The sequence below is a fragment of the Podarcis bocagei genome, assembly GCF_964188305.1.
Source record: "Podarcis bocagei genome assembly, chromosome: Z".
Lineage (NCBI taxonomy): Eukaryota > Metazoa > Chordata > Lepidosauria > Squamata > Lacertidae > Podarcis > Podarcis bocagei.
In genome coordinates, this window is record NC_138140.1 from 35,584,528 (window position 1) to 35,596,798 (window position 12,271).

At 45.6% G+C, this 12,271-nt stretch overlaps 2 protein-coding genes across 6 annotated transcripts in view; both read left to right on the forward strand.

The window, feature by feature from the left end:
* XKRX (XK related X-linked) overlaps positions 1–2,709 on the forward strand; it is a 44,752-nt gene extending 42,043 nt beyond the window's left edge. Inside the window, exon 4 of the mRNA XM_081179466.1 lies at positions 998–2,709. Within this exon, the coding sequence (XP_081035592.1) occupies positions 998–1,743 (746 nt within the window). The 3' untranslated portion in view covers positions 1,744–2,709. The remainder of the gene's footprint in view (positions 1–997) is intronic.
* Positions 2,710–9,806: 7,097 nt separating this feature from the next.
* The window catches only part of NOX1 (NADPH oxidase 1), a 41,841-nt gene continuing 39,376 nt past the window's right edge, over positions 9,807–12,271 (forward strand). For 3 of the 5 annotated variants that reach the window (XM_081179450.1, XM_081179449.1, XM_081179451.1), the window contains exon 1: positions 10,099–10,141. The gene's annotated coding sequence lies outside the window, so the exon portion shown is untranslated. Of the gene's footprint in view, positions 9,823–10,098; positions 10,142–12,271 lie in introns of those variants that run through there. The other 2 variants (XM_081179452.1, XM_081179453.1) reach the window with 2 other exon arrangements.

Consider the following 12,271-nt stretch of genomic DNA (forward strand, 5'->3'; position numbering starts at 1 on the left):
TCAACAGAGCTACTACTTAGGCTATTTCAGGCCTGAATATCTAGCGCTCTTACCTCTTTGGCAGCAGCTGACTGAACACCTGCCCTGAGCAATCTCTGTCTAACCATCTCATCTCTGCCATCTCCCAGTGTGTGCCTCTTGCCCCAGCTGACACTCTGTAAACTATCTGAGCAGCTCCAGTTTCAACACATTGCAGAGAAGAATGAGCAGCCAGTTAGCACCAAGTTAATAATAAATATAAATAATTTTTTATTTATACCCCACCCTTCCCGGTTCAGAAAACCGGGCTCAGGGTGGCTAACAACAAATTTAAAACACTTAATTGATGCAACAAAAACTAACATAAAATACAGTATAAAACGTGAATACCAATAAATTCAGAATTCAAATATCAGTTTAGGACAATCCATCCAATAAACATTAGATGATCACCAGGGCTAGCTGGCTAAATTAGTCCTATTTGGGCCAGTGAAGAAACCAGGGGAGAATTAGCTGTGGGATCCCAGAGTGGGTAATCTTCATAAAAAGGGGAGGGGGAAGGAAGGAAGGGAAATAAAAGATCAGGCTAAGTTCAAATTGAAAGCCAGGTGGAACAGCTCTGTCTTACAGGCCCTGCAGAAGGAAGTTAAATCCTATAGGGCCCTGGTCTCATGGGACAGAGCATTCCACCAGGTCAGAGCCATCAATGAGAAGGCCCTGGCCCTGGTGGAGGATAATCTGACTTCCTTAGGGCCCGGGACCTCTAAACTATGATTATTCATGGACCTTAAGGTCCTCTGTGGGGCAGACCAGGAGAGGCGGTCCCGTAAATACGAGGGCCTTAAGCCACAAAGTTACTACTAACGTTGCTCCTAAGTGAGCTCCAATGGGCTAGTAACTTTTGTGGGCTTAATTGCAAGGCAGAAGTACACCGAGGTGTGATAATAATTGTGCAGTGAAGACTCATTGGGCTGATTCTGTGTGCTCACTCTTTGGCCTTCCTTCCTACCTCTTTTAGCAGTCCTGATGTGCATCTGCTTGGTGTCGGTCACCTATGGAGCTTTGGTCTGCAACGTCCTGGCTATCCAGATCAAGTATGACGACTACAAGATCCGCCTGCACCCGCTGGCCTTCATCTGCATCATCCTGTGGCGTAGCCTGGAGATCTCCACCCGCATCACCATCTTGGTCCTCTTTGGGAGTGTCTTCAAGTACTATGCCATGGGCATTGGTGGGGCCAACTTCCTGCTCTTCTTCTTCTTGCCCTGGGTGCAGTTTTGGTGGAGTGGTGCCCAGCTGCCTGACAATGTGGAGAAGAACTTCAGCCGGGTGGGCACCGTCTCGGTCCTGTTCTCCATCACTTTGCTTTACGCTGGCATCAATATCTTCTGCTGGTCAGCTGTGCAGCTCAGGCTGGGTGACCGGGAATTGATTGCCAAGTCACAAAACTGGGGATGCTTGGCTCTCTTCTATGCGTTCCGAGGGCTGGAGAACAGTGTGCTGCTTGTTGTCTGGTACTTCTTTATGACGGACGTCTACGCGTACTTCTGTGCCCCCTTTCTGGTGCTGCAGCTGATTGTAGCCTACTGCTTGGCTATCGCCTTCATGCTCTTCTTCATGCAGTATCTCCACCCCTGCCGCAGCCTCTTTACGCACAACGTCTCTGACTTCTTGCAGTGTGTCTGCTGTAAGCGGGACGAAGCACCTGAACACCTGGACCTTGAGCCTCCCTGGGAGCCTGGCGTGAAGCATAGCATTGTCTGATGGGACATAAGTCAAACTCAAATCATAAATGATTCTGCTGAAGGTGGAACGGAAACTATATCCTAACATCCCAACAGGGGCATACCCCATACCTGGCCTCAGCAGGTATAATTTATCAACAAGGGAGCAATGCAGGGAGTCATAGTGGCAGGACTGGTCCTTCCAGAGCATCATCTGAACTGACAGATCAAATTGGGATGGGCAATAAGGGGAGCAATTTCAATTTCCTTATCTGCCTGCAGAGCCTGGAGTAGTCTGCATTGCACACCAATGCAGCAGGGTCAGTTATTACGTTCAGAAGGACTGTGTTGTCATTTCTAGATGATAACCATTGACCGATATTATGTCAGATGTTTGAAGAAGAAGAAAAAACCTAGTTGAAGGATACTCAATTGGGTTGAACTCACGGTTAGCTTAAGTAAGGGGAGATCCTTTGAAAGGGTGGTTAATGGGTCTTGCTGCGGCAGCCATCTGTTTACACCACTGCATCCACATGGGCACCATGGTCTGTCTTCAGATGGATAGAATTGTGGCCCCACATTTTCAAGGATAGTCCTGACAGTCGTGACAGCTGAGGCTCTAAGACTTGGTTGTCCTTCAGCACCCTTGGTGCTCCTCCCCCATTTGTAGTTCTGTGTTTATTTATATGTTGAGCTGAGAATAGACATTTTTAAGTGCTTTTTTCATTTTAAAGGAATTTGGCCTCTTTTTATACTCAATTTAAACACAATTTAGGTTCCTTCAGAACTTCTGGATTTCTGTTGTTTAGTATCTTGACTGCAGCTGTTTTCCAGTTACCTATGCTTGGGTGACATGAAACATTTATTTTCTTTTTTTAAAAAACTTCTTTTCTTGCTCAAGACCTGGTGGGCCTTCAGGTTACCTTGTTCAAATATATGTTATTTAAATTCTCTTAATGACCTGTGAATTTTCTTTTCCACAAATAAAGTACCTTTATTTATTAGTTATATGTGTTAAGGCAGGGATTTCCAATGCAGTGCCCACGGGCACTGGTGTGCTTGCCAGTGCTTTTTGTGGCGCTTGTGAAAGGTCTCAGTAAATAACCCTTCAAAAAATTCACAACACACAAGAGACCATTTGCTCTTACTGCTTGGTTCCTGCTTGCACTGACTCAGCCTTTCCTACCTTGAACACGACTCCTTCATTGGATGCAAGGACTGGACACCCACCTTCCCTTCCATTCTGAACTGAGTAGAGGAACAAAATGCTTCTCTGTGCTTAAACACTGCAGTGGGCAATGGATGTGCACTTTCAGAAGTGGCAGCCACTTTGCGTTTATGCCATTCGACCACCACCCCACTCCCCATAGCTATTTTGTGACTACTTATCAAAATTCCAAATGTGTGTCCACTGGTCCCAAAAGGTTGTTGACCCTTAAGGATTGCAGTAGAGAATAAAAAATTGGTTGCAGAGAGGATCTGGACACCTCATCCATCATGATTTTGAACTGAAGCTTCTCTCTTTCTCATACAACACATGGTACAAAGTAAGAACATATCTCAAGGAAGCCAATTCAATAACTGATAAAGAGTTCCACAGAAACATATCTCTACACCCATGGGTAGAATTTCACAGTCTCCTATCTAGCATGTACCAACATCAGCAATGGAAGACCTAGCCAGAGATAAGAGTTGAGTGCAAACCAGCCCTTAGGAAAATCTTGATCTCAGTTTGCACCTCACAACTTTCTGGTTCTTGATGATTGCTTTGCACCAGACTGACAGACCAACAGGGCTGTGAATTCAGAAAACTCTAGGCTCAGGTGTCACATGTGATATACTCTGCTTTTATGAATGTTTAATAAAAACAACAACACATATCTCCCCACAGATTTTCTGTTTACCAAGGATTATTTAAATGCAGCACTGGAGACCTTAGCCCAGAGGTTTCCAAACTTCCCACTGTCCGCCAGACACTTGAAAACTACTGTTGGTTTTTGCAAACCACTTAATGATTTTTATGCCTCTTCTAGCAATTATAGGGTTGCCATATTTCAAATAGTGAAAATCTGACAGAAAAGTAGTTGTCAAGCTTTTTTTTTTATAGTTTTGCCCAAAGTTGAGCTATTTATGAAAAAAAATCTGCAAAAAACAACACTGCCAACATGGGTTGCCATGCGTCCAGATTTTCCCAGACATTCCATTAATTTCCACTCGGACACTGCCTGTGGCTGCAGTATTCCATGCATATCTGGTACTTTCCGGACTTCTGGCAACTCTAAGCAATTACAATGTGGTGTGATTTTTTATTTTGTTTTTTATTGATTCTTTTATTGCTTATATTGCATTTTATTTTTTATAAAAATTTTATTGGGTTTTCATAGTTTATATAGACATAACACAAACACACAAACACAAAGACAAACATGCATAATTTCAAAATCTTATTTTCTTAACCACTTCCCATGACTTCCCCGCACCTCCCCTTCCTGCATCCTGATTCCAATAGTTAACTCAGCAAGTTCTTATCTTCAACTATATATTGCATTTTATTGTATTACACAGTTTGCATTCCTCAGAATTCAAGTTGTAAATCATTAAAATGCAATATAAGCAATAAAAGAAGCAACAAAGATACAATTAAAACTAAGTAATGGATCGTTAATGTGGGCATGTTGCTGACTACCTGAAGAAGGCTTATGCATCCTTAGACCACAGCTTGGGAACCCCTAATCCAGAGGTTTTAGGGTGGCACTGTGGTCTAAACCAGTCGGAAGGTCAGTAGTTCGAATCCCCTTGATGGGGTGAGCTCCCGTTGTTCAGTGCCAGCTCCTGCCCACCTAGCAGTTTGAAAGCATACCACTGCAAGTAGATAAATAGGTACCACTCCAGTGGGAAGGTAAACGGCGTTTCTGTGCGCTGCTCTGGTTCACCAGAAGTGGCTTAGTTATGCTGGCCACATGACCCGGAAGCTGTCTGCAGAAAAATGCCGGCTCCCTCGGCCTATAGAGTGAGATGAGCGCGCAACCTCAGAGTCGTTTGCGACTGGACCTAACCTTTACCTAATGGAGACATAGATAGGGGTGGGGACAAGTTGGTCAAGTGTTGCAGCAGGAAATATTACAATATGCATTCTATGCAATCACTTTTAATAATAATAATACTAAATTTTATTTATAATAATAATAACTTTTATTATTAATAATAACTTTTATTATTAATAATAACTTTTATTAATAATAATAATAATTTTATTTATAATAATACTAAATTTTATTTATACCCCGCCCTTCCCAGCCAAGACTCAGGGCCCAGGGATGGAGACATCATGGGGATGTCATGGGTGGGGAACCTCTGGTCCTCTATATATTACTTGGATTACAACTCCAATCATCCCTGCCCATTGGCCATGCTGTCTGGGGCTGATTGGTGTTGGAATATAGCAACATCCAGAGCGCCACAGGTGCCCCATCCCTGGTCTACAATGATTGGCAGTGGCTCTCCAGGGTTTCAGGCAGAAAACTTTACCAACCGTCCCTAGAGATCCCAAGGATTGAACCGATGGCATTCTGCATGCAGAGCATGGGCCTAGCGGCCCCTAGCCCTTCCCCCCAGATAGCAGAGTTGTAAAACACAGTGGTGCCCCGCAAGACGAATGCCTCGCAAGACGGAAAACTCGCTAGACGAAAGAGTTTTCCGTTTTGGAGGTGCTTCGCAAAACGAATCTCCTATGGGCTTGCATCACAAGACGACAATGTCTTGTGAGTTCCTGCGGGTTTCCCCCCCTTTCCCCCCTTTTTCTAAGCCGCTAAGCCGCTTATCAGCTGATCTGATCAGCAGATAAGCCGCTAAAAGCCGCTAATAGCGCTAATCCGCTAATCCGTCAATGGGCTTGCTTCGCAAGACGAAAAAACCGCTAGACGAAGAGAATCACAGAGCGGATTCTTTTCGTCTTGCAAGGCACCACTGTACAGCTTTTTCAGACTGGAAGAGGAAGATAACATGTTGGAGATGTACACGTACATAGAAAGTCAAGGAAAAGGCTAGAGTAGATTACAGTGGTACCTCGGGTCACAGACGCTTCAGGTTACAGACTCCGCTAACCCAGAAATAGTACCTCAGGTTAAGAACTTTACCTCAGAATGAGAAGAAGAAATTGCGCAGCGGCAGCAGGAGGCCCCATTAGCTAAAGTGGTACCTCAGGTTAAGAATAGTTTCAGATTAAGAACGGACCTCCAGAACGAATTAAGTTCTTAACCTGAGATACCACTGTATTGATCTATCGATCTGCTGCTGCTGCTGCTCTTGTGAGTGCTGGGAAGACCGCTCCCTCTCCTGCCAATTCCATCTGGCCTAGGGGACGGGGCCTGCACTCACCACTACAGTTTAGAGGCCTGAGCAGCTACCTGCAGCAAGTGGCAAAAATGGTTTTAAAAGTTTTAAGTGCTTTTAATTTGCTGCACCTTAAATGGTGGTGGTTGTTTTTTATAATATATTATTTTATTATTTTATTTCTGCTTGGGGTGGGATAAGTATTTAGTCAGGGTGCGGAGCAATTTAATTTAACATAATTGTTTCTTGTTTTTATTTTTTTAATTCTGTTAAGTTACTATATTGTTTGTATTTTGCCTTTTAAGGGGAGGGGTTAGGGCTGCCTGGGAGTGGGCCTCAGCCAACAGAATGGCTGGGGCAGGTTCCACGGGGGGGGGGGGGTATTGGGACACCCGATCTCAGTTATCACGGGCAGGAGGAGGAGTTATGCTAAGACCAGACCATGTCATTACTGAGGAGGCAGGTTTAGTCATTGTTTGAGGACTATCCCTGCCTCCAGGTCTGGTCCTGACCGGAAGGATACAGGAATCAGCAAGGGAAACCCACATGACCTGAAAGTGTTGCTGTGCAATGCCAAGTCAATGATGAATAAAACCACTGCCATCCACGACCTGATTGTGGATGGAGGATTTGACCTGGCATGTGTGACAGAGACCTGGTTGGATGAAGCAGATGCACCTGTCCTTGCCGCTGCTTGTCCACCAGGTTTCTCTTACGCACAGCAACCCAGGTCATGTGGGCGGGGGGGGGGGTTGCAGTGATTTTTAGAAAGTCATTAGTCTGCACCAGGTGTCCTATTGGGAAGACCTAGTTTTCTGAGTGCATGTTCTGGAAGTTGGGCAATAGGGGTAGTACAGGATTCCTTTTGGTGTACCGACCTCCCCGCTGCATCAAGGATTCCCTGCCCGAGCTGCTTTGGGTTGTGGCGGATATGCTCCTGGAGACACCTAGTTTGGTTGTCCTGGGGGATTTTAACATCCATGCCAACACGACCTTACAAGGGGCCGCTCAGGACTTCGTGGAAAGCATGGCCTCCATGGGGCTGTCCCTGAATAAGTTTGGCCCAACTCATAGCCGTGGACATGCCTTAGACTTGGTGTTTACCTCTACGGATGTTGATGATCTGACACTAACTAAAAGTGAAACAAAAGAAGTGCCATGGTCAGGTCACTTCCTGGTGCAACTGGACTTCTCCGCGACCCTTCCCGTCTGCAGGGAGGTGGGACCGATTCGGATGGTCCACCCCCGCCACTTAATGGACCCAATTGGCTTCCAGCGAGCGGTAGGGGATGTTTTATCCCAGGTTGATGGCCTTTCAGCTGAGTCACTGGTGGCCTGCTGGAATACGGAGTTAACCAGGGGTATTGACTGTCTGGCTCTGAAGCGCCCTCTCCGATTGCATGGAGCCCAGACAGCCCCATGGTTTCCCTTGGAGCTGAGGGCGATGAAACAATCACTGAGACGGCTAGAGCGCCAGTGGTGGAAAACTCATTCTGAATCAGACCGGACACAGGCTAGAGCTCAACGTCAAGCCTACCAAGTGGCAATGGCAACGGCAAAGAGGGCCTTCTTCGCCGCCTCCATTGCATCTGCAGAAAACAGCAGCAGGAGACTTTTTCAGGTGGTTCACAATCAGTCACTCAGATTCAGAAGGAGGTAGACTCCACCGTGGGAGCATGGCCAGGGCGGGAGAGTGTTAGAGTTCTGTCTAGTCATGTTATATGGGATCAATTCCAATCTGTTACCTCTGAGGATGTGGACAGGCTGCTTGGATGCGTGAAACCAACCATTTGTCTCCTTGATCCTTGCCCATCCTGCCTAATAAAAGCAAGCCCGGAAGGGCTGGGCGATGGGCTCTGCGGGTGGTGAATGCTTCCCTCTGCAAGGGAGCCTTCCCAGACCTGCTGAAAAACAGCTTCTTAAAAAAACATCTTTAGACCTGACCAATATAGCCAACTATCGCCCAGTCTCAAATCTACCATTCTTGGGCAAGATGATTGAACGGGTGGTTGCTGAACAACTCCAAGGACGCCTGGAGGATGCGGACCATTTGGATCCCTTCCAGTCGGGATTCAGGCCTCACCATGTGACTGAAACTGCCTTGGTCGCACTGGTTGATGATCTCCGGTGGGCTAGGGATAAAGGCGAGAGCTGTTTCCTTGGTCTGCTGGATCTCTTAGCGGCCTTTGACACCATCGACCATAACATCCTTCTGGACCGTCTTGAGGGGCTGGGAGCTGGGGGGCACTGTTATACAGTGGTTCTACTCCTTTCCCCTGGGCCGTGTCCAGAAAGTTGGGGGGGGATGAGTGTTCAGACCCCGGGGCTCTCACTTGTGGGGTGCCTCAGGGTTCCATCCTCTCCCCCATGCTTTTTAATACCTGTATGAAGCAGCTGGGAGAGATCATCAGGGGGTTTGGGCTGGGTGTTCATCAGTATGCAGATGACACCCAGCTCTACCTCTCTTAAATCAGAACCAGTGAAGGCGGTGAAGGTCCTGTGTGAGTGCCTGGAGGCGGTTGGAGGGTGGATGCCAGCTAACAGATTGAGGTTGAATCCTGACAAGACAGAAGTACTGTTTTTGGGGGACAGGGGGCGGGTGGGTGTGGGGGACTCCCTGGTCCTGAATGGGATAACTGTGCCCCTGAAGGACCAGGTGCGCAGCCTCAGAGTTATTTTGGACTCACAGCTGTCCATGGAGGCGCAGGTTAATTCTGTGTCCAGGGCGGCTGTCTACCAGCTCCACCTGGTACACAGGCTAAGACCCTACCTGCCCGTGAACTGTCTTGCCAGAGTGGGGCATGCTCTAGTTATCTCCCACTTGGACTACTGCAATGTGCTCTACATGGGGCTACCTTTGAAGGTGACCCAGAAACTGCAATTAATCCAGAATGGGGCAGCTAGGCTGGTGACTGGGAGTAGCCGCCGGGACCACATAACACCGGTCCTGAGAGATCTGCATTGGCTCCCAGTACATTTCCGAGCACAATTCAAAGTGTTGGTGCTAACCTTTAAAGCCCTAAACGGCCTTGGTCCTGTATACCTGAAGGAGCATCTCCACCCCCATCGTTCAGCCCGTACACTGAGATCCAGCGCTGAGGGCCTTCTAGCGGTTCCCTCATTGCGAGAAGTGAGGTTACAGGGAACCAGACAGAGGGCCTTCTCGGTAGTGGCGCCCGCCCTGTGGAACACCCTCCCTTCAGATGTGAAGGAAATAAGCAGCTATCCTATTTTTAAAAGACATCTGAAGGCAGCCCTGTTCAGGAAAGTTTTTAATATTTAATGCTGTACTGTTTTTAACACTTGATTGGGAGCCGCCCAGAGTGGCTGGGGAAACTCAGCCAGATGGGCGGGGCATAAATAAATAAATAAATAAACAAACAAACAAATAAATAAATAAATACTGGTCTAAGGGAGCAGAACCTGCAGCCTTCAGGATGATACTGGACTACAACTCTCAAATCTTCTTGGCCGTTGGCCATGCTGTCTGGGGCTGATGACAGTTGGGAGTCTGACAACATCTGAAGGCCGCCCTGTTCCCTATCCCTGCATCATTAAGATAAATAAATATAACACCCCTGATTTAATAAGTACAATAATATATTGCTCATGTTTTATGCTTAGGCTTATCAGCCTTATGCTTATCAGGTGCCTAAAACAGAGAGCAGCAGCAGCCAAGGTAGTTTTGGAACGTTAAGTTAGTGTTTTCAGTTTTCTGTGGATTTGAAACGAAACAGATGAAGAGGACCTCTCTTCTCAAAAGATTGGTCCTTGATCCTGTAATGCAGTAAGGCTAGCATAATAGAACTGGGGCCCACATGTTTTCCAGAATTGTATTTTATGGAATCTCGGGTCGACATGGGTTTAGTAAGCGTCTTCAGTCTAAAACTGAGAAGATGCAGAAATCAACCACTAGATGGCAGCTGTGATTTGGTTTAGGCTAGAAGCAGAGAAAGATGCAAGGCCTCAGAGCGGTGCTCAAAATAAGAATAACTGAACTTTTAAAAACAATATAGTTATATCATTACTGAAATGCCCAATGTGTTTGTATTAAAGGTTGAGTATCTGCACATAGAAGTTACAAGGTTCATTCCCTGCATCCTCAGGTAGGTCTGAAAAGATTCTACTGTATGTCTGACATCCTGGAGAGCTGCTGCCAGTCCGTGCAGACACTACTGACCTAGATGGACCAATTCTCTGATTCAGTAGAAGGCAGTTTCCTCTGTTAACATTCTGCTCTCAAGTGTATTGGGATTTTTGCTATTATATAGAATTATATTATTTGATAGCTTGATTTTTTTGAAAGCACCGTTTTACAAACTTAGCCCTTCCTCAACTTCTTTTGGTTTTGGGTGCTGCCCCACTTTCCCCACTGTGACCTAGAGCAAAAATGTAGAGCTGAAAAGAAAGTTTGAAATTGTCCAGAATTTCAAGTTTTGCTATTCCTGTTTGGAATGTGAAATATTGAACTCCCAACACTGAAATATGCATTTTGAATTTGAAATTTTACCTCAATATTCAAGTGCTTTATTCACATTGTGTCTCAGCAGATATCAAATATGGAATCTCAAAAGCTGTCAAATCCTAAATGTATGTTGTCTGTCAAATGCTATCAAGTGCCAAATATTATTTCATGTTAACCATAGTATGCAATCAAACACTAAATATTATTGCATGCCAACCATAAAATATTGTTGAATCATTACACGACAGGTATTGTGAAAGGTCAACTACTGAAACAAAATGTTGTAGGATGTCAAATACTTGGCAGATATCCTACTTAAGAAAATGATCTGGAGACTATTTCACAAAAGTGGCAGAGGAAAAATTCTGAGTTTTGTTTTGTTTTGTTTTTTTGATAAGTCGGAAGCAACTTTCAGTTCAGCTCTACTAGCTGTAGAGTGCGTACAAGCACTATCATGCCCAAGGTTCTTCCGGGCAAGAAGAACCATGAAACTTGCAAACAAATCAAACCACAGAAAACAAAACAGCAATGTAAGACTTTGCTTAGAAGTACTTGCAAGTTCGCTGTCTGAGATCATAGAATCATAGAATCATAGAATCATAGAGTTGGAAGAGACCACAAGGGCCATCGAGTCCAACCCCCTGCCAAGCAGGAAACACCATCAGAGCACTCCTGACATATGGTTGTCAAGCCTCTGCTTAAAGACCTCCAAAGTAGGAGACTCCACCACACTCCTTGGCAGCAAATTCCACTGTCGAACAGCTCTTACTGTCAGGAAGTTCTTCCTAATGTTTAGGTGGAATCTTCTTTCTTGTAGTTTGGATCTATTGCTCCGTGTCCGCTTCTCTGGAGCAGCAGAAAACAACCTTTCTCCCTCCTCTATGTGACATCCTTTTATATATTTGAACATGGCTATCATATCACCCCTTAACCTCCTCTTCCCCAGGCTAAACATGCCCAGCTCCCTTAACCGTTCCTCATAAGGCATCGTTTCCAGGCCTTTGACCATTTTGGTTGCCCTCCTCTGGACACGTTCCAGTTTGTCAGTGTCCTTCTTGAATTGTGGTGCCCAGAACTGGACACAGTACTCCAGGTGAGGTCTGACCAGAGCAGAATACAGTGGCACTATTACTTCCCTTGATCTAGATGCTATACTCCTATTGATGAGGCCCAGAATTGCATTGGCTTTTTTAGCTGCCGCGTCACACTGTTGGCTCATGTCAAGTTTGTGGTCAACCAAGACTCCTAGATCCTTTTCACATGTACTGCTCTCAAGCCAGGTGTCACCCATCTTGTATTTGTGCCTCTCATTTTTTTTGCCCAAGTGCAATACTTTACATTTCTCCCTGTTAAAATTCATCTTGTTTGTTTTGGCCCAGTTTTCTAATCTGTCAAGGTCATTTTGAAGTGTGATCCTGTCCTCTGGGGTGTTAGCCACCCCTCCCAGTTTAGTGTCATCTGCAAATTTGATCAGGATGCCCTTGAGTCCATCATCCAAGTCGTTGATAAAGATGTTGAATAAGACCGGGCCCAAGACAGAACCCTGTGGCACCCCACTAGTCACTCTTCTCCAGGATGAAGAGGAACCATTGATGAGCACCCTTTGGGTTCGGTCAGTCAGCCAGTTACAAATCCACTGAGTGGTAGCATAGTCAAGACCGCATTTTACCAGCTTCTTTACAAGAATATCATGGGGCACCTTGTCAAATGCCTTACTGAAATCAAGGTAGGCTATATCCACTGAGTTCCCTTCATCTACCAGGCTTGTAAT